Source organism: Cataglyphis hispanica, chromosome 7 (assembly GCF_021464435.1).
Source record: "Cataglyphis hispanica isolate Lineage 1 chromosome 7, ULB_Chis1_1.0, whole genome shotgun sequence".
Classification (NCBI taxonomy): Eukaryota; Metazoa; Arthropoda; class Insecta; order Hymenoptera; family Formicidae; genus Cataglyphis; species Cataglyphis hispanica.
Window position 1 is genome coordinate 5,409,669 of NC_065960.1, and position 23,153 is coordinate 5,432,821.

Consider the following 23,153-nt stretch of genomic DNA (forward strand, 5'->3'; position numbering starts at 1 on the left):
TAATCTAAAGCAAATAAATCTCAGTCGTCCTTAAGCGAATAACGAGTATTGTTAAAGCCAGAGAGAGAATATACGTTGCAAAAATACTGCTGTCAAATAAAATTTCACAATTTTATTTGCTGGCTGAGGAGATGGATATTTTTGTACGTATCGCGACCACAAGTCGCGGGAGGAAGTTTCTTTAGACACTTAGGCGGCATTTGGCTTCTTATCTATACGCCGTGAGCGTTCAGCGTTCGTACGCCCACGCACGGAAGTTGACTTCCTCATCTAACCGCGGGACGGAACTTAGTCCCTTGATTTTAATTTTACGTAGACGGCCGTATCTTCAATAACCTTGATTTGGAGAAAAATGTATGCGCGTGTACACAGTTGAAAAATTTGACTTAAAACTTATATACCCCATGTCCCAAATGGTCTACACAAATTTTTATGTTAATTTAACATAATATGAGTAGTTAAGTGATACACTAATATTATTAATTGACACACTAATGCTATATTAATATTTCAATATAAAATAAATGCAAACTTTATAATAATTTTTAATAAATTTTGTTAAAATATATAACATATTTTTAATGCTAAAATTAATTTGGAAAAATGTTGTTGACGCTCTGTAGTTACTCTCATTCTTAATGTAGAATTTTTTTTTTTTTTTGTAAATTTTTAATATAAAATAAATAATCTTTAATAGAAAATAAATCTCATTAATAATACAAAATATATTTAGTGTATAAAATTAAAAATATGTGCACATTATTTTTACACTTTTTTTAATTGTTTTAATAATTTAACATTTGAGTTCAATTAACACAACAGCAGTATGTTAAATTAACATGTGAATGCGTTAAGTATTTAAATACAAAAATTTTGACTGTCATTTTTTTAATAAGAAGACATAAATTTTTCAACTATTTAACAATGATTTAAAACGCGATTTCTAACTTGAAGCGGAATTAATTTAACTGCTTTCTTCATCTTTTTCTTTTTATCGAGAATATAATGTTTTGTAAACATGCGATAAAGCTCTAGAATTTTATTTATAGCTCAACGTTAAGATTCTTTGTTCGCGTAAAATTTATCTCACGCTTTAAAGATCGAAGCACGCGCGCGCATCGAGTAGGTGTAAGGTATGGGCACGAGTTTAATATCGCGGCGTGTATGTAACTAGGCCGTGTCGCGCTGTGTTCGGGTGTGGCCGTGTCGCGCATTGTTTCTGAAATTACGATATCCTCGTTATTAATATTTATATACTGCGCGCGAAAAGCTATAGTCATCGCTGCTGCTGCTGCTGCTGGCTCAGCGACGACTTTCTAAAGCGATCGAGAATACCATCGCGCGAAGGAAACGACTCTTGGCGATATCCATCCCGCCAATTTGCCTCGTTGGCTAACGACAATCATGCTATATTAATATTTAATGCTAAACTTAATTTGAAAAAAATGTTGTTGACGCTCTGTAGTTACTCTCATTCTTATTGTAGATTTTTTTTTTTTTTTGTAAATTTTTAATAGATAAATCTTGTCATTAATAATACAAAATATATTTATTGTATAAAATTAAAAATATGTGCACATTATTTTTACATTTTTTTTAATTGTTTTAATAATTTAACATTTGAGTTCAATTAACACAACAGCAGTATGTTAAATTAACACATGAATGCGTCAATCATTATCGAGCGATTCTTCGGAATCAATTTGAAAAGTGTCATCGATGTCGGTGGAAATCAAAGAGAAGGGGATCGAAAAAAAACAAAAAACTTATGGTATCTAAACGTCAAAGTTGGCGACGCACCAGGAAGACGTCAAATAAAAATCGCAATGGATTCAAGGCCTGTAGTATCGATATTTAGGCGCGATCACGGTAGCAGCGACCGCACGATATCCGGACATCCAACGAGAATCAGACGCGGCTGGCGGCGTTGATCGACATTTCGGGGACGCTCGTTTGTCACCCAGAAAAGCCCGGAGTCCGTTTGTTCCTGCGCGCCCAGTTATGTCTCGACAGCCAGCCAGCCGGCTTTTTACCTGCCTCTGTCTTGCCTCCCTCCCCTCCCCCTTTCTCACCTACACTTCCCCCTACTTGTTTCTCTGCCTACGACCGAACAACGCACATAGATGTATACATACACTCGCTTCTCTCCTTTTTTAATTATTCCTTCCTTTTTACGGGCATTAAGATAAGCGGCCGCGTCGTTCGCCGAACTATCGGTCAAAGTCACGTGGTGCTCGCCTCACCGCGATACGTTCGAACACGGAAAGGATTGTTCCTCCCAGGTTTTTTCAGCTCCCTCGATCCATCTGTCTACCGTGTCATACTGTCACGCGTCGACGAATTTTCGGCCCTCTTCTCTCTTATCCCATCTCGCTTCGCGTGTCCTTTTCCTTCTTATTTATTTTTTCTGGGACGTGGATATCTGTGCCGAGTGAGACGGGACGGTATCAGTGAGCGAGAAGGGCCGGGATTATTTTTTTAACGAGCTCTTCCGCGAACGCGTCCTCGTCGAGATTTTTGACGGGTGATCGATCGTGGGTGGACGGAGCGGATATTCCGACTCGCGCGGATTTCCTTAAAGGTATTATGGTGATGGCTGGTTGTTATAAAAATTCCGACACCGGCCTCTCAGGTAATTATCGGATTTGAATTCTTCATATCACTCGCGATCGACTCATTGACATTTTCGTTGAGTTTCACTCGTTGGAATTCCGCGTCTGTGCCCACGTTGCAATGTTCCTTCCACAATGAAAACGCGCACGTAGATATACTCGTACGTAATCGCTACGCCTCGTAGGTACATACGAAAGTCCCGGATAGTTTCTCTGCAACTTTGATCGAAACTATTCGCGAATGTTTCTTATTTTCGCTCGTAATTGCGATACAATTACCGAAGACGAAGTTAGCCATAACAACGATATCTCTCTCCGCGCCAAGGATTAAGAGAGAAAAAATTTCTTTCACGTGCGAAAACAATTAATCTAAATGATTAATATGCGAGATTCCAGAATCGTTACCCAAGGCCAATTTTTCACTTACCGATATTTTGTTATTGTCGGTTCTGATATTTCTAGAGCTGAAGAATTCATATATATATATAATTCTTGTATTACGGCTCATTGACATTTCAATCGAGTTTGACAGAACGGAATTGCTGTCACCTGATCGGCGACGTGACTTTTCCCCCTCTATAAAAAATGCGCGTCCGGTAGATTGCAGCTGCGATTCGTTAATAAACATCGCGGCCGAAAAAGGTCAACCCTGGTGTGTCCCCGCACAATGGCCGGGCACGAAAAAGGTGCGAAATCCAGAATGCCGCAACGGACGGACGCGCGCGCGCGCGATTGCGAAGGTGCGACACGTTCGACGCACGTCTCTCAAATAAATTATCAACACCCTGGCATTCGCGGCGGAATCGCACGTATATAACCGATATGCCGGGCAAGACGCACCGGACGGATATACTGGATATGGTGCGGGGACACGCCATAAGCATGCCACGTCTTCCCTCACCCACTTCGTCCGACCATATCCGTAGAAAACTTGGAGATTCCCTTAAAGGGAAATGCGCCGGTACGTGTCTCTATTCGCCCGACATTACCGTCTTCATTAAGCATAGCGCTAAGTAATTGACACATCTCGAAGTGTGTGCGCTGTAAAAAAGTTTTCTACAAATTCAGACACATTGTTGTCTGAATTTTCGGAAAAAAATTTCACACAATTTGTCTGAAATTAGAGTCTTTTCTCTGAAAATTGAAGACACTTTTTTTTAAGTTTTAGTCAATTAGTTTTTACAGTGTGCAGTTTTCTTGCAGACACATTATTTGCATTTTTAGACAGAATGTTATCTGAATTTTCAGATACATTTTTCTGAATTTTCAGAAAAATGACTCTGATAATTAAGACAGGTGTGAAATTTTTTTCAGATCTGAAGATTCAGACAAAAACGCCTGAATTCTTAAGCAATTTTTTAAATGAAATATATATAATGTGTCCAGATAAAATATACACACAAGTGTATATATTAAATATGTATAATGTAGTGTGATAAATATTTAATTAATAATTTTAAAAAATTTAAACGTATTTTTTATCTAATTAATCAACTTTTTATCTCTATTATCTTTAAGTAATACTAACATTACATGACAGCTAGGGTAGTGTTGTGTATCGTGAAAGAAGCTAGAATGCTATGTCTGCCAATTTTTCTCCATCGTTTATAACACATGTGCCGCATCGCGTTGCGTATGAGGTGTTTGCGAAGAGGCCTCGATCGATTTCAATCGGCTTTTCTTGCCGAGTGGAATATGGTATGCGCGAGGTCGATCGTTTTGACGTTATAAGCGCGCGTTCTCCAATCGTCTCACATTGCCTTCTCCTTCGCCCATTTCTTCAGTTCGCTCTCTTTATTTCGGCATTCCATGAGCTTTGAGGGAACGAAAAGAAAAAAGAAACATCCGCGAGACGAAGAAAGCTTGCTCGTAAAATCTCGCGAACAATAAATCGATTCATCTCGTCGAAGCGGTATCGGTGTCTCAAATTTTTCCGATTATTCAAATAATTCCCCACCTATTATATATATACATATATATATATCTTCTGCTTCGGGATATTTGTAATAATAATTTTCCTCGTCGATCTCGTTGACCGTGTTATTCCGCGAAAGGATTAAAATACCGCGCAAATCGGATAATTCCATTATGCGGACTCTGTTCTTGCAATCCAGACCACTTGTCCGCGTTGCAAAAAGTCCAGCCTCGACCAGGAGGATAAAGGAAATGATGAGATAGAAAGAGAGAGAGAGAGAGAGCGAACATCATCTTCGGGCAGCGCCATTATCCCCCGTCCATTTGAATTTTCAAGTTTCGTAATAACGACTAATATGAGACAAATGAAGCGTGGTAAGGGAAGGGAAGGGGGGGTAGGGGAGGGGAGAAGAGACGGAACAAGTAGCGGGGGAGGGAAAGAAGAGCGCGGCGGAGAGGAGAGTGATTAATGGAGTCTCCGCGGCGAGCGAGAGCTCGGCCCGGATAAGATCTCCGATGGAATTCCCGCGGCTTTTATATTGGATTTCTTTTAAATTCGTTACTTTATCCGGCGCTATGTTAATAGCGGCCCGATATGAGAGCTCGCGGTTAAGAAGAGTTCATTTATCATTCCGCGGTGAGCTTCGCATCCGCGGCCAAGAGTCTCTCTCTCTCTCTCTCTCTCTCTCTCTCTTCCGTGCGGCAGCGACCTCGGAACTCCAACATCGTTCCGTGTATTAGGAACGATTCGTACGTAAAGCTCTCTCTCTGTTCGTCGTGCTCCCCAGTCATCCCGCCGATTGTTGTTTCGGAAATAAATTTATTACCTCGCTCGAAACGCCCCTCGATTAAGCGGCGCGAATCCACGGGAAATACAATAAAGTCTGTCCCCTATTATTACATCTCCTCCAAGAATTCTGCAACATTTCGTAATAAATTTTTAATCGCGTAAATTGATCTTGTTTTATATATTTATGTTTGCTACTGCAAGGACACGTCAGGACGGATATTTCGCGTCCACGCGGACTCTATACGTCAAATTACTATTTTATACGCCATCTTATAATAGCGGCGACGATAGCCGCGATCGAGCAGAGATCCATTTATCATTTCACGTTGCTCGCGCTAGGCGAGCCCGATGCCTCGATCTCGAACTCCGCGACGCACAGAGACTGCGTTAGACTCATTCGATTCATTCATTCCGATCGTACGAGTCCTTCGATCCTCGGCTCGCCATTGTTCTTCCGACGCACCCCCGACTTCGCACACGACGGATCAGCATTATTCACACTGTACAGAGTGTAGCCATTTTTGATCTGAAAATTATTACACGTGTTTGAATTTAACGATAATAATTGTTGATCATATTTCAAAGAGTGAATGGCCGCACGCAAATTACAATGCATTTTTTTAATATCACTCCTCCATTCTTCTTGCATCTTGTCGTAATTATTACATTACTTTAGATTGACAGTAATACGAAATTTTTTTGTTATTGTGCATATTTTGATTAAAATATCGCGCCTTCATTATTTTTATCCTGGCTTTTATCGTGTTTTTATTTTTTAATTTGATTCATTTGTTTTTAATTTGCTTTTATTTTTTACTTTGTCAATTTATGCTGTTCGACAATTGAAATCTCTTGAATCTTACGATTTCCGGTCACGATTTTCGATCGACGCGTTCGTTCGTTCGTTCGTTCGTTCCCCCAAAATCGAGGAAGACGTTCCTCGAGTAAGCGGGCGACGATCGAATGCCGGACGGAAGTACTTTCGCCTTGGGACGAGACTCTCGGCGCCTCTTCGGACGGGAGACATTTCGCCTTTTCGCATTAGGATTCACTTGCCGGTGCGATTAATTGGGCCTCATTAACATCACGTAGCTCCGCTCGCTACCGCGTACGCCGTCGCGATTTGGAAATAGATACGTTGCTCTTGTGTAAATACATCGAGACCGCCTTGTTGTAGCTCAATTCCAAGTATAATGTTCGTCGTTTGCTCTCTCTCTCTCTCCGTCTGTTTTTTTTCTTTTTTTTTTGCTTCTCTTTTTCACTTCCATTTCGATTTGGATTTATTTTAAAAGTTCATTATCGATTGAGATGATTGTAATATAAGTCATGGAAATCATTACTGATTTTTCTATGTTATTTTAAGCGATTTGATAAAGAAATATGCATATGTCATGCGAATGAGGGCGAAGGAGACACTCGCGAGAGCCCGGTACTTTTGTCGCCGACGATACCTCTTAATCCAGATCGAAAATATGTAAATAAATTCACTCGTACGGCTCCAGTAGAGCCGGATGCCCGCACTCTGTATTCCCCGTCGAAAAAGTATTTTAATAGAAACGATTCATCATTCCCGGAGGCCCATGGACGAGCTTCTTTTTCTTCGCTTGCGAAGAAGGTAGCCCGGGCTTATGCTCTCGGGATCCAAAATCCCGGAGTCGATCGCTCGGCAGCGATCGCGTCCTCTCCTCTCGTCGTCGTCCCTTTGCCGGCCCGGCTTCCTTCGAGATTCAATTTTACCGGATTTCGCGGAATTTCTGGTCTGAGAACGGTCGGTTTTGGTTTATCTCCTCTCCGTTCGCCCGCGCTCTTCCTTCCTTCCTTTCTTTTTTTTTTTCTGACGAGCCCGTGGAATTATTCGCCAGCTTTCGCGGAATTCGAAGTCGGGCTTTCTACTCTCTCGACGATATAGCTTTTCGTTTATGTTTATGGAATTTATGGAGCGTCGCAAATTTCGATTAGTCTAGGTAGTAAATCGCGCGGCTACACACACGAGACGTCACGCGGATAATGCGGATGAGAATACCAGCATCATTTTTCAGATGATGACCGCGTGGTAAAAAATGTGCAGTCTCCATTTTTTTTCTTTTTTTTTGTGAATTCGTTTTTAATTTTTTATTCGCTAAAAAATTATTCGACCCCCATAACACAGAGATTTATTTTTAGTCAACTGTATATATATATGTTAGATTCTTTCCGTCTCGGGGATATTTTCGATGCAGGAAAGAAATCTTCAGCGAATTTACGCGGTCCGCTAAATATTCGAACTTTACGGATAATTTCGGGCCCCCTTCAGCCTTTCTTTTTTTTTTTCTTTGACCGTATAAATCTCAACGATCAAAGATACACGCGAATTTGGAGGGATTCGCTGTCAGGTCAGATTGTATAGGAACTCGTCCTCTACATTCTCTCTCCTATCTCCTTCTTTTTCTTTCTTTTTTGTAACTCGACGCACTCTGTGCACATACGAGGCTCGCGACTTCGGTTTGGTTCGACGTCTCATTATGTCAGACTTAAGAAGATTTCGAGGAAATTCCATACCTCGCTCCCATTCCGTCATCACTTTCTTCCGTCCCTCCTATTTCCCTTCTTCCTCTCGGGAATCGTGAGTACTTTGAGATCACTGTCTGCATTAAATCGTCAAGAACGTTCAATGGCCGATCGTATCGCGAACGGGAGCTAATATTCGAAGCCGAGAAGTTTTAGAATCGCCTGTTAGAAATTCTTAGCTTATTCATAACTTTACGTAATTTCGCGTGGATTAAAAATTTAGAAGAATAATATTATATCTCATTAATTATTTATGATCTCTATCGGGCCTCGTCCATCGAAAACATATTATTATCCTGCCATCAAATATTACCTAAACGCGACTATCCTTCCCTCGGGAAAATATCGTCGAGTCTTGCTTCATCAAGACTGATAAACGGCGAAAGAGGAGAAGAGCGCGGAAGAAAATATGATAACTCTGATTGTGTCTCGCGCGCGAAATACCAGTTTGATATTTCCAACCGGTTTGGGAGCGCGAATTTGCATCATGTCTGTACGCTCCTAGATAGGAAGGAAATATGGAAGGAGAGTGAGAGCCGGGATAGAGAAAGAGAGAGAGAGAGAGAGACATCGAACGAGTTTAACGGGATCGCGCGTAATCCAGAAAACTCGGGCCGGATTATCTCGCCTCGTCATCGACGGGGCTTCGCCGTCGCGGAGAAACCAGATTTTTCCATTATTCATCAGGAGCCGAGTAGCGGCCGTGTCACGCCGCGATTGATTTCTTACTGATTTCTTGCGCCTCGCTATTAGGAGTCAATCGAAACTCGTAACCGATCTTACACGCGCGTCGCGCCGAATAAAATGTTCCTTGACAGATAGATACTTGCCAGGCGCAACTGCCAACGAGCTGGGACACAATGTATCGTTCCATAGAGAGGATTTTTCGTTCCTTCAATCAATCCTACGTAGTTTGTAGTTGTCATATCAATCTGTCTAATCCAATCGACTATCATCTAATCGGAAATATACAATGATAAAATTATATTTTGATAATAATAATAATAATTTAAATATCTGCGTGGGTGTTATATTATTTTATTGAGTGCCGGGATAGGGAAGACGGGGAGGGGGGGGAGGGGCGCAAATGAAGGCGATCGGAAATGCGTATCTGAAAACACTTCCGTTAAAACACGAGCGAGATTCAGGGGCATACATGAGCATCGCGAGACGATCTGAAATATGGCCGGTCCGACACCCGAGAACCTCGAAGAAACGATCGTGTTGCGACTTAACGAAGAAAGCGAGCATTCAACCTCCGTTCAGAAGCGTTTCTTCAGCCGAGGAGACGTTGCGCTCGGTTCCATAAAAAGCGGCCCGTGGAAGCGCCGATCGTCTCGCTTCCTAAGTGTAACGTTTGCGAGATGGTTCTAATTGGTGTTCGAGGCTGATGAGCGTATACGCGCAGAATTTCCAACACGTTCTCCGTTCTCTCTCTCTCTCTCTCTCTCTCTCTCTCTCTCTCTCTCTCTCTCTCTTTCTCGTGAAGATGTTTGCACGCCCAGACGTTTCCTGTGCGACGCGTTAAAGCAATTCGGAAAGTATTTCGCGATATTAGTAGCAGAAATCTGTGTACAGGGTGGCTAGAAATTTTTTAATTTAAATATTTTTTTTTTTTTAATAAATATATTTACATTTTTTAACATATTTACACACAATTTTGCAAAAACTTAAAGAATCTTTTTATGTAATTTTTTAATAAATAACTATCACTTTCACTTAACGTTTTATTCTCTTGTGTTATTCCCTTGTCCCTGTGAACGATAGATAATATTCCGTTCTCTTACATTATTATTTCAAGATTTAAATTATATTAATCGCCATCCTCACGCTTGCCGGAAGATAAATCACGCGTACGCGCCGCTTCCTTTTCAAGATCGTTTCAATATTAAAGTCCGCGAATGAAAGCGCGACGCGCGCATCCCTGTAACGCGGCTGCCCCCTCGTCGTTACCAGCAATATGGCCCCCCCCCCTCCTTTTTTTAGTGGAAGCCACCCCGAATCGAACGAGACCGCCAGACCAGTCCAGGCTGCTATAAATCTCGGAAGTTTTAATGCCTTGCAGCCTGCAGGGCAGACCTCCCTTCTTCCCCCCCCTCCCCCTCCCCCTCCTCCTCCTCCCCTCGTCACTCATTTGCCTTCCGCTGCGTACCTTCGCCCCCTTCTTTTGCACGTTCGAACCCCACCTCTCCGTCACCCCTTACGCTCGTATTTGCATACGCGCATAATAGCGAGCGTGGCGCGGCCTACCCTTTACTATTAATTTTATAAAATTGCTCGGGCCATTGCCGGTCGCGTACCTCCTGCCTTATTTAAATAACGGATTTTGGAAATCTCGTTTTCGTGGCGATCGAAAAGGAAAGAGGGGAGAACGTGACGTATTCGAACACGTGTGCGTACTAGAGTGGCTCTGAATCATCTATAAACAGCCGATTTGAATAAATTTATATATAAATTTATATAATTAATATAAATTATATATGTATGTATGTGTGTGTGTGTGTGTGTGTGTGTGTGTATTCACATGAATATTTAAATTTTAATTAAATTATTGATATACATATATTAGGTAGATTGGGGCTAAACACCGGATTACTACGGAAAAATTATTTCCTTGGCTCAAGGTACTTGACATACTTGCCTTGAGCGAGATCAATTATCTAAGAGCAGCAATTTTCTTAATTTAGGAAACGCTGAGAGATCCAGAAGCTTGAAAGTTTGTGACGAGAACACGCACGTGATCTAACCGTGGCTCTGTTAATCTTTACGTCCCGCGTACGAATCAACATTCATCGATTAATTACTCGGCACTCACTCGTTAATTAGTCTTAAAACCGCCCGGAGGTAGAACCCGCAGCATATAAGCTTGTGACGATTAAGCCGAGATGACTCTGACGTTGTTCCCACATGCCCAGCGAGAGATGAAGATTCACCATTAAGACTTACTGGTCGTCCGCGGCCTGAATAAATAGCCACATCACTGGGAGAGGCCTATTAGCGAATTTAATTCCATCGAGATTCCATGTGCCCTTTATTGAGACTTGAATTAAAATTCGCAAACCACTCTCTAGTCCTAATAAAATACATAAGAGAATTGAAAAGTAGAATACAACTATATACATATATACATACAGTTTTGGAAGAATTGTGAAGAGACTGTTTAAAGAGATGTTAAATTTTGAAAAAAAAAAAATTATTTATTTAATATAAAATATAATATAAAATCTCTATAATATAAAACGAATTTTTCTATATAAAAAAAAATACAAATAATAAATAATATAAAATAATATAAATAATATAAATAATATAAATAACATAAATAATATAAAATCTAATATAATATAAAATGTAATATAAAATCTGTAAATAATATAAAAAATTTATCTATAATAAAAATTTTCTACATAAAAAAAATATCTAATTTATAGCTCTAAAAATATATCTGCTTGACATATTTATATTTTTATTGCAATTTCCATTTTGTTCGCGTTCATCGATTTTATCAAAGCAGCGTAAAATCGCGCGTTCGTGCTCGCTCGCATCTATTAAGACGTTTTAGCGAGAATTCTCCTTTAAAGAGTCCCCGCCGTCGCCGTCGCCGGTTCTTACTTGGAGCCGATGGTAGCGGCTTAACTACCGTAACCGTATCCAGGTCTAAATAGTCGGAGTTACGCTAAGTAGCCCTAACCAGATTAGTGAGTCGTTGCGTGCTCTATTTTTAACGGCGCGTACGCAGAGAGAGAGAGAGAGAGAGAGAGAGAGAGAGAGAGAGAGAGAGAGAGCCGGAGAGGCTCGAGGCGTGTTTTACCGGGAGCGGAACGAGGTGCCGATGAACGGGAAAACGAAGACAGCCGAGAGACAACGTCGCGCTTTATCTTAATCCTCGTAAATGGAGCGTACCCTCTCGCCCGGCTCCCTCTTCCCCCTTTCCCCCTCGCCCCTCCCCCACGCCACCCCCTCTCCCCCACCACCCCTGGCAGTCGCAATATTTCGCCACTCGATATCGCCCGTCGCCCGTTCTCTTCTGGGAAGGAATTCTGGGAGGCGCGACAGAGAAACGAGAGAGAAAGAGAGAGAGAGAGAGAGAGAGAGAGAATGAGAAGAGAAACGGTCGCGAAACTATTACGCATTTGATCTTCTCAGGAGGTGATCTTTGTGAGGTGGTCCCTGCGGTGGCGATCTTCTCGCTTAAGCCAAACATCACATGTTGGCGAAACGCGAGACTCTCGTTGTCGATTCTTTCGACGCGGCGCGAAGTCCAAATATTAGAAGCAAACATTCTTCTGCGTAGTCCGGCACGGACGAGGACCGAATTTATTTACATGATGCTCGACCATTAAACGCCATCCACTTGTCTCTCGGTGGACGTGAGCGAGCGAGGAGGCTCAAAAACCGAGAGAGAGAGAGAGAGAGAGAGAGAGAGAGAGAGAGAGAGAGAGAGCGAGGAGGGGTGGGGGAGGGTTTAGGAATTTTATTTCCGCTCGCATTAATTTCAACGCAACGCGCAGAAGACGCGCAGAAGCCGCCACAAGGCGCGGCTTGAAATTACGAATATTATGACTTCAACCAGTTCTCAGAATTCTATGTTTTTCATTCTTTAATCTCGGTCCTCTCGTGTTTCACACCATATCTTATGAACACACTCGCCTCCGTTCTCCTTATACTTCCTTCCAATCCGAGAGCAAGGTAGAAGTGCCAGACGTGCAGAAGCCGCTTCACGGTCTATCCTAATACAACGGGAAAAGTATTAAAGAGTAGATGCAGGGAGCTGCATTTTATGTCAGTCACTCTCTCGAGATGCTCGGATGATTTCTGTCGACTTTGGCCGAGCAACAATTTAACTATTCAAGCCCTCGAATAATAGCAGACTCACTTATGCAAATTTATTTTGACAAACTAAATTAAAAAAAAAAAAAAATTAATATATAAATAGAGATATATGTATGTGAATAGAGATGAAATAAATTTTTTCCGAGTAATGCAAGACACACATTTTGACACATGGATATTTAATTATTCATTATTTATATTCTCGAATTACCATCTATATATAATTGCATCGGCAGAGGCGTTCAGGTGACAACGCGACGCGGAGGTGTAAAGTTACCGTTCGAGAAACACTCGTACGTTTTAAAGACGAGACGATTCGATCGTAAGTCGCGACGGTTTATTATTCGGCGACGAGTCGGGTGGGGCGGGCGGGGAAGGGAGGGGGGGGGAGAGAGGGGGTTTCCGGTCTCTATCGTCCCAGCACGATAGGCGATTAATATACATTTGAAGCCGTCGGTGGCGAATTTGAATAATCTGCCGGTATTCCGCAGCAGGCACTCGAAAAGCCGCGGGGCTCCTCCATCCGGGGCTCGACTCGGGGTCTGGCAACGTTACGTTTCGAGTGTTTGACGAACGAACGAACGTTACGAAGTCGCCGACTTTTTTGTTTCCTCTTTCTGGCATCGGCATCAGCGTCGAGCTATGTCGAGTGGTAGCCCGCTCTCACGGACCGGCCGCTGTCTCTCGTACAGTTTCATCCCGGGTCCCCAACCCGTCCCGACCACGTCTCATCCCATTCGACGCGTCTCCTTCATGTAGGTTAATACACGTAGCTCTGTGTATGTTGTGTGTGTGTGTGTGTGTGTGTGTGAGAGAGAGAGAGAGAGAGAGAGATCGCGTTCTGAAAACGTCTATGTAAAATAAATATCCGGAAGCGTTAAATCGAAATTGCAGCGGAGAAACCGCGCGGCTAATATATTTTATTCAAATCTTTCAGCTTTATCTTCATTTTTATAATTCCATTTTTGATTATCTATTTGTAAAAAAGAAAAACACGCATAACACACCGGAGGTGTGCGCATCTCGAGAGGAAAATACGAATTATGTCTAAACCGCATCCGTATTATGGGACCGCAGAAATTACACGTGTCTTAATTACCTGCCGAGATACACCGACATTTTAGTTTCTTTTTTCCGCGAGTCGATCATTGGTTTTAGATTCACGAGCACCGATGCGTGACGTGTTCTCATTAGCGAGCGATTTGTAAGCATTTTTTTGCAGTCGCACGAAACGAGACCTGTCAATGTGCATTACATCGAGCGCCGATGAGAACTCGGCAATTTGAAGCAATTGAAGCAATTTTGTCGAGCGTTTGTTTCTGTAAATTGGCGATTTAATAAACACGCCCTTTGCCACCGTTCTCGCAAGGCTCTCTACTTCAGTTTGCTTACAGACAAGAAGAGAAATAATGTATCAGAGCTGTCAGTCTCTTTTGATATACCTTTAATAATTTCAGACCTAAAATCTCAATTTATAAATACATGTATTTTTTCAAGATTTTCGGGAATTTTTAAAAATTTATGGAGATCGTAGACGTTCCTGTCATTGTGCGCGAAGGTGAGAGACAATGACAAGCGATGACGGACAGAAACAAAATCAGAAAAATAATAGGTCCTTTTAGGGGTTGAAATTTTCATTTCATTTTTGATCGAATTTTTCTCGTATCGATCATTGGACCAAGAAGGGGTAGCGGCCCGCGAAACTCGATTCTCAGACAGGGAGAGATCGTTCGATCCCCCTCTCCTCCCACCCTCCGAAGGACGAGGAACATGCGTGCGAACGGCAGATAAAGATAAAGATTTTCGTTCCACGGTCGATCTCTCGCGAAAGAGTACACACGCGATTTCTCGACGACGCGCGTGTGCAACGTGTTCACGTACACGAGAGGGTGATAATGTATTCAAGGTCCGCCCCGTGATCCACGTGGTGGGGGTGAAACGGGGCGGCCCGCGCGCTATAGGTACTCTGTAACAGATGTTAATTATCCCTTCTGTATAGAGCCGGCGAAAAAAGGAGCTCGCGCGCGAGCTCCTTCCTCGCGGCCGCTCGGACATATCGCGTCCCGATCGTGCGTACCCCCGTGCATCCCCTCCCCTCTCCCTTCCCCCATCCCCCCGCTCGTCGTCGCCGGGGATATATTCTCGCGGATACGCCTAGCGCGCCCGCGCCAATCGCAGGGCGCGCTCGACTTCGACCGACCCTACTGGCGATTATTCGCACAGACCTTTGCGCTTAAATCTGTAGATCTGAGGCAGAAATAACAATGAACGAGAGTACGTTCACAGATGGAATTTTATTGCGCGCTGTTCATCCTCTCATCCCACCCCCCCCCCCTCCCCTCCTCTCCCTGCCTCCACGCGCTTCTCCTCTCCAAGTCAACAAGAATCTTTATCCGGGTAAATCTCCAGAGATAATGATTGCAGGGTAAAAAGGGAGAGAATGGAGTAAAGCAAAAGATAATTGCACGTAAGAATCTTTGTTGTCTTCCGCCTTTCCTCCCCCTCCTCGCTCTCCGTTTCGTACCAGAATAAATTCAAAGTTAATGATTTGTAAGATGAAAAGAGAAAGAAGAAAGTAAATCATAAAAAATAATTACACGTACTTTTTTTCGAAAAAAAAATTATATGTGCCTTTTGAGATTGAGATTCGTTAAGGATCCAGTCTACTTTAAGCCAGTCTAGCAGTGTGAAAAATTAATGATTCTTGGAAATTTTTTTTTGAAGAATATTAGAAATTGATCTTCTGAGCGTTTTACATATGTTTTTATTGATGATTAAGTAGTACGTCAGTATTACTAAATCTTAAATGTTTATTTTTTTTTTTTTGTCAATACTGATATTGATAATGCATAGTTTGGCATGTTGCTCCTCGTGTAATTTTCTGAAATAAATAAACTTGGTTTAGTTTTGTTCGGTAAGATATTTATGGGATAGTAAATCTTTTATTAGAAAAAAAAATTGAAAAATAACAAAGTAATGTTATTTTAAAATTAGATATTATAGATATTTCGCACAATTTTACTGAAATTTATTCATTTCTTTAAGGTCCAAAAAAATATTAATTACTAACTTTTTAAATTTTATTTAAGTTTTTCGTATTCTCCCACGAAACCCTCGTTAAAAAAAAATCAAGTTATTAAATCCATTAATTTTCAAGATATCCGTCACAGTAGCTTTGAAAATATTCAAAGTATTATAACTCTTAATTTTACGAATTTTTCAATAAGATTAGAAAAATATTTATTCATCAGACATCATATTTTCAGAAAATGTGAGAAAAAGCTGATTTTTTGAAAATATAATTAGACCTTTAGAACTCAAGGCTGAAAACCCAGTTTGCCAAGGAATACATATGTCGAGACGACAGCGACTTCTTTATTGACAGTGTCGACGACACGGAAACCGCGAGGGTAGCGGGTCGATGTTTCGAGGACCGGTTACTCTGAATGGCGCGGTCTGTCAGTGCGCGACGCAATTTGCGCTTGATCGAGGAGGCAGTAGAAAGCCCTCGTACATCAAGCGCGATCGGCGCGACAGGTTGGAATTATCGGCGCGTGTCGCCGATTCGAGGATCTCGGCGCAAGGCTCCTCGATTTTACTGTTAATTATTTACGATTCGGCTCTCATTAACCCGTCGTGATTGGCAATTATCATGGTATAATTATCGTATGACGTGACCGGCGAAATATCATTACGCGCACCTCGGTTCAAGCGAGAAATTTCATCGTCGGCGAGGAGGGAGGGAAAACGTCATTCCTCTCGCGTCGAGTGACAACAATGAAGCGCGACATTAATAAGAGACGGTCTCCGCGTGTCTCGGCTGCTCGTCGCGACGCATTCCTGAAGGATACGATCCGGGGTCAAATCCCCCGCGCACGCCGAGAAAGGCAAACGGTCGTATATACGTAGCCGATTGTAGTAGGCGATTGTTGCGAGGAAACGGCGATGATGATGATGATGATGATGATGACGACGACGACGATGACGACGAACGAGCGGGCGGACGCGGCGGAAGCCGGCAAGAAGTCATTTTCCAACGGATTGAAATTCCATTCCGCCGTTTCTCGTTGCGGGAGAACCGAACCCGAGAAAGAGAGAGAGAGAGAGAGAGAGAGAGAGAGAGAGAGAGAGAGAGAGAGAGCCATGAAATGACAGTTAGTGCGCGGGTATAACCCCGTCGAGATAAACCCTTTCGATTGGCCGGACGTTAATGCTTATCACGCTTAGCGCGCTTTTATTGTTCCTTTCTCATTTCGGATTTTTTTCTCCCTCTCCCCCTCCTTCGTCGGCGGCCCCCTTGTTCTCTTCCTTTCGTATCTTCTTTTGTGTCGCGCGCGCCCGCTCTCTTTCTCCTTCTTTCTGCCGCCGCCGTCGCCGCCGCCGCCGCCGCCGCCGCCGCCGCGACGGCGTGTAATGGGCTTAAAGGTCTGCATTCCAATAACCGAGAAACGAATTGTCGTGCGCTCGCGCGTTATCGCGCCAGGCTCTGGTCGGACTAGCCAGCACCAGGGCGCTCGTATATCACCGTAGCTTTTGTTACGGCGACGTGCCTTTGTTTTCGCCTCGTTTTCGCGATTCTCTTACACATCGGCCTCGGCTCCCCTCCTCCACCTCCTCCACGGCACAGAGCCTTAGCAAACATCGTCGGCGGGCGTGTGTGTGTTGTCGGCGGGGTGGAGGGGCAGGGGAGAGCAACGACACGTCGCGGACTTTATTTCGAATAGAATAGGCCGATCGTATTGCGAATCGGATATCCCGAGTGAACGAATCGAGATTGACTCTTACGACGATTGTGTAGCTCCTTTTTCCATTTCGCGCTGCGATATTACTGATTGAATTCCCGGTGACCCGTGAATCGGAAGAGGGAGACAGTGTGTGGTGTGTGCCACTCCTTGGAGGGGTATGTAATTCTCTCACGTGTCAGCACGGAGCACGTGGGAAGCGAATTGGCGGATCGATTGATCGGCCGTTCCAACAATTCGACTCGAGTCTGAAGTCTGAACTAACGCGCGCGTTTTGTTTCAGGATGCGGTGAACAGCCGGCTGGTTCGCGAGGTTCGAGATGTCCGCCGTAACCAGCCCGTATGGCCCCGGTAAGACACTTTCTTTCATTTCAATTGTTCAAATATTAGGGGATTCATCCGGCACGCAATCTCAACGAGTTGACTCGTATAAGCTTTGACACTTGGCACTCACGAAATGTCAAAATTTCTAGTGACGTTAATAAGGGATTGCAGAAACTTGGGAATATCTCTGATTTATTTATGGAATAAATGAATGCCAATTTTGCGCGAATAATTCATCCTACGCGGTTTCGAGCGATCATTTCAAGTGAAAGTAGTCGCGACGTTAATTTTACAAAACTATGTGGCGTATATAAGCCACGGCCATATCGTCGCTCCTAGAGCGTGCGCTCAGCGTTTGAGTTCGCGGGATTATAATTGATGCTAAAAATTGATATCTATTAACTGCGATATGAGAAACGGGCAACGCGCCTTGAAACATCGCGGTATTTGTTACGTGGAATTAGTGGCTATCGTCTCATCTTCGCGATGCAAATACCGAGGCGTTGCTCGTTCGAATCATTCGTTTTCATTCCCGCGGCAAAAAAAAACAAAAAAACGAGGAAAATAACTCGAGTGCAAGTCATTGATATCGCACGAAGAATAAAACGATCAGATCGTGGCGTCTAATCAGGTGGAATAAATTTCGTCTCTTCATCAGCGGAGATGCTTTCCGATTCGGTCTACAACTACGCGACGACCCGACGGGGCGCCGCCGATCAGGACAGCGACTCCCAGTACGAGGCACAGACGCAGTTGCAGATCACCAGCAGCATCCAGAGCAAGCCGCGAAACAAACGGAAGAACTTCAAGCCCATAAGCAGCCGGATGGCGGAGGTGTCGGACGAATCAGAGAGGGACGACGACGAGCCGGAGGTTGTCGAGGAGAGTTCCAGCGAGATCCTCGAGTACGAGAGAAAGACGATGCTGCTGCCGGCCGAGGACAGATCGAAGCAGAGGCTAAACAATAACGAAGTCAGCCCGATGGACCTCTCGGTCACCACGAGACCGCCGTCCTCCGAGGCCGATGACGATAGCGGGGACTCTCTCAGGCACAAGTTCATCCTAGAACAGCTGAGATCGCGGAAGCTGTACTCGCCCGGTACAGAGGTGAGTTGCTATCAATCGATTCTTCCAGTATTTATTTCATGCGAAGTATTCATTCTCGAATACCTGGTAAATGTGTATCCACGATGTGCAGGCGAGGAGTCCAAATTCTGACTCGTCGGATAGAAGTGGAAGTGGTGTTCTGGACGCGGAGTCGTCTCGCCTGGACGATCAGGACATGCAGTTTGAAGATGATCGGGGCAACGACGCCGACGGCGAGGCCGAAATCGAAGAGCGAAAGCCCTTCGAGGGCATGAGGGAGTACGCGGAGTCGACGATGCAGGAACTTCTGGCGATCTACGGGCTGGCAGGAGGCGAATTGGCAAAGTCGGTCAGCAGGCAACTGCCGCCCACGTTTCTCAACCCAAATGTTGGTCAGCAGACTCAAGGTAAGTACCTTTAAAAATTCAGCGACTATCGACGATTTAGACTTTACCGAATAAATCGATGTAACTCGTATAATCTCAATAGAAAGACGAAAGTCGTTTGGCAACACGATTCGAATTTTTGAATATCTTTGAACGATTATTTCAAGGATTAAGCCGTGATTCCATTTTGTTAAATATGGCAAATTTAGAACCGCCCCATCATCCGACAAAGTTGTTAGACAAATTAGAATACACGGATTGGTTGGCATCGAATGCGAAGTTGGCGTGAGATTAATCGTTGCCTGCGCGACTGGTTGACGTTCGCGACTTGGCGCAGGTCAATCCTAGAATTGTCGAAATCGACGAAATTTCGATCGCGTCATCTTGTTTCCAATTCAACACCAGCGGAAAGCAAACGAATGAATGAATATCGGCGACAAAGGTCGAGCGTGTCTGTCTTCTCGGCGATTCCTCACGACAATCCGCCGCTGGTAGCCAGCCAGCTCGATGATGATCGTCGGATGCAACATGAATTAGAGAAGCCTCTGGCCGAGTAGCAGCGGTTACGTCAGCCGGCATCGCGATAAACGAATGCACTTTTCGCGATACGTTGCGCTGGTCGAGGGGCACGAATGACGGGGAGCGGGAAGGGAAGGGGAGAGGGGGGAGGGGAGTGAAGGGGGAAAGGGGGGGGGAAGGGGGGCTCTCTCGCGTTCGTGTGAGCCTGTGCGCCGGCACGGCTTTCAGCCGCGACTGTACGTGCACCAGAACAGAATGTGGCACTTACATATTGCCGGTGCATCGCATATGCGCGCACGTGAATATGTGATGGCTCGGGCAAGATGGCCGACTTATAACTCATAAAGTCGGTCGGGTCCCGGGACTGTGCGCGCGCTAAGCTAAGGCGACCCGCGATCGATGGATGGATGCCTTCGAGATCGAGCCAGCATCAGCGTCATCGTTTCCCGTTGCACGCGCGACGGATCGACGCGTGGGTTGACGCTCTCGAGAAATTCCCCGCGGCCCCGGAATTCTCAGTTCTCAAGTCGCTTTAGCTTACGCGATCATCATTTACACGTCGAAAACACGCCATTGTCGGAGATTTTTATTGGGACGAAGAAAAAGAATTGAATCGACCGCTGACGCGCGATTTAATTTGAATAAATTATCCATTTTATTATTTGTTCATAATTTCTTGCCTTGCAACTTAAAACTCTAATGCACACACAAGTCATACTTAACTTACATAAGATCGATTTCTAAAAATGTTTAAAATTCAAATGTAAAGCATAAAACCTAATGACATCAAAATAAGCAATTTGTGAAAATAATTATGAAACATAAACGTTTGAGCATCTAAACACATTCAAATATTATTAAAATTTTTATTTCAATTTTTTATAATTTTGACGTCGCGCGGATATATGATTTTTTTCTAACGGTAAACAATCCACGTAAACAAACGATTATTTTGAACGATATGTGACGTGTACGTATATTGTAATAATATAAAAATATGGTATAATGTTTAATTAAAGTATGACAAGGACTGAAGCGAGAGGAGTGTCGCGCGTCTTGTCATCCGCTTCGCTTCTCCCTCAGCTGGTCGCCACCTACGTGCAGGTGACGAGAAACAAAAGCCGACTTGTTGCGGCACGGCCGACGTGATCGTCGCGATTGATACAGAAAAAAAATCACGCGTAATTTATCATGTAAAAGAGCTTGGAGTGGTAACGCGCGTCTTGACAATGACACGGTTAGAAACCGACGACAAAAAAGGGGAAGACGGTACTTCGCTTAGACGCTCAGCGTCACTCGCCACTCTCATGTGAACCTCGCCTCGACCAATAAATATCTTACATATTTGTCTCTTCCGCTGAGAATACATTAACGTTTCGCGTTAATCTCGAGGGGAGTCATCACGTGTCATCCTTTATATCTAACATCTGGAATCGGCTAAAAGTTTAACGCTCCGCGTGACCTATATTATCCCCCGCTTTTAAATATTTGTTACAAGCAACTGTCGGATTAATCGATTCCGTCAGACATTCTGTTCAACTTAACCGCTCCATTTCATGGCGCCGCGATATTAAAGCGATACACCGATGGCAGAGAAAAGGTGTATTATCAGTGTCGTACAATTGGCTAGCTGGCTGCTGGTGATAATCTGACGCGAAGAAAAGCAGAAAGGTCTCGTCTATGCGCGCGGGTGGAAGAGAGAGAGAGAGAGAGAGAGAGAGAGAGAGAGAGAGAGAGAGAGACGGCTATTTTGGAGGGAGGGATCTCTGATGAGGGATCCGAAAGAGGGGTGGGAGGGAAGATACCGCGGTGCCTCCGTGAACCCATTAATCATTTCGCCCGGATAAAAGGTAGTAAGGATGAAAAGAGAAGACGGACAGTCGGACGGACAGCAGGCAGGCACGTAGCAGAAGGAACGGATAGAAAGGAGAGGCGATCTCTTTCCCCTTTCCCCCCTCCCTCTCCGCCCCCCCCCCTCCCCCGCCTCCTCGGAGAGCAGCTTCCTTCTCGGCGCGAGAAGAGAGAGCGCGCGCGGGATCATTTTTTATTTTTGTCCTTTTCGAAATTCGTCGGGGCTCGCCCGGGCCCCATTGTCAGGGGAGGCCCGCGGAGAGACTTTCGAGGCAGAGACAGGCCTCTTATTCTGTGCCGTGGGCCCCCGGGCACACCACGTCGTCCCGTCGCGCCGTCGGGCCCCCAGATTCATTAACTGATAACGCGCGATTCTCCCGGCCCGATTGCGTTTTTCAACGATATCCGTCCGCGGCATCGCGTCGGAAGAATGATCGTCGAATGCCACCCGTCGGGCGAGAAAATCCGCTCCGTCTTCGAAATCGGCTCAAGCCGACGATCGACGAATGTATCTCTCTCTCTCTCTCTCTCTCTCTCTCTCTCTCTCTCTCTCTCTCTTTTATATATATATATAAGATCGTCGTTCAATTTAGCGAGCGCCTTAAAAAGTAATGGACATTATACCGGATGATTATCTACTCGAAGAGACACGCACGTGTCCGGCCGAAGGGAAGGAAGAATTATTAGAGGGAGCTCGAAACTTCCTTCATTTGGTTGTTTTTTTTCGATCTTCATCGTCACGCGGTGCAAACTCCGGTGACAGGTACGCGCGCGCGTGTGTGTGTGTGTCTGTCTCTTTGAAAAGCCATTGAACAAAAAAGTTGTCGTTTCAAAAAGCGAAGCCTTCTCCTCCGAAGGAACGGCCGCTGCGAGCCCTTCGTTAAGAAACGCCGAATTCAAAAAGCCAGCCAACAGCTCGACCGCTATTCAACGAATCTGTCGTATCTGCTGGTCGGGTTTAATTCGAGACGCGTTGGTAGCAAGAGAGAGGAAAAGAACGCGGGCAATCGTGGATATTAAGGAAGGGGGGGGGGAAGGGGGAAGAGTTTGGATCAGTCTGGTTACGAGCTTTTATATGCCTCCGCGAAGCGTGATCTCGCTTGGGCACGTATATATATATATATGAGTTTAGGGTACGATGAGTCCCGAAAAACGAATCGCTGCGAGATCGAAATCGGAGCTTCCTCCTTGAACGGGGACAAAGAACCCTCTCCACACGCATGCTTGATGAGAGACGTTAAAGATTTCAGGTATTCGATGCCGCTGAATCGTCCATGTCCTTCGATGAAATTTTATGCGAGTAGAAAAACTAGGATGAGAATGAAAAGTAGCACAATACGAAAACAGCTTTGATTCTACAATTTTTTTTAATAATTCATCGCGAGGCAATTCTTATGTTTGTTCTGATTTTCACAAGAATACGTGAAATGTATATCTCGCGCTCGACCGAGAAAATATCTTCTGCCGCGTAGGACGAAGAAGACGAAGAAGAAGAAGGCGCCGAGAAAGACGGACGAAACGTTGCGAGACGTTGATCGGCGCTGGATTC

At 44.2% G+C, this 23,153-nt stretch overlaps 1 protein-coding gene across 1 annotated transcript in view; it reads left to right on the forward strand.

Moving 5' to 3' along the window:
* Positions 1-23,153, forward strand: part of LOC126850788 (uncharacterized) — an 85,963-nt gene that overhangs the window by 14,761 nt on the left and 48,049 nt on the right. The window contains 3 exon segments of the mRNA XM_050594103.1: positions 17,722-17,789; positions 18,421-18,869; positions 18,961-19,255. Coding sequence (XP_050450060.1) covers positions 17,759-17,789; positions 18,421-18,869; positions 18,961-19,255 — 775 coding nt within the window. The 5' untranslated portion in view covers positions 17,722-17,758.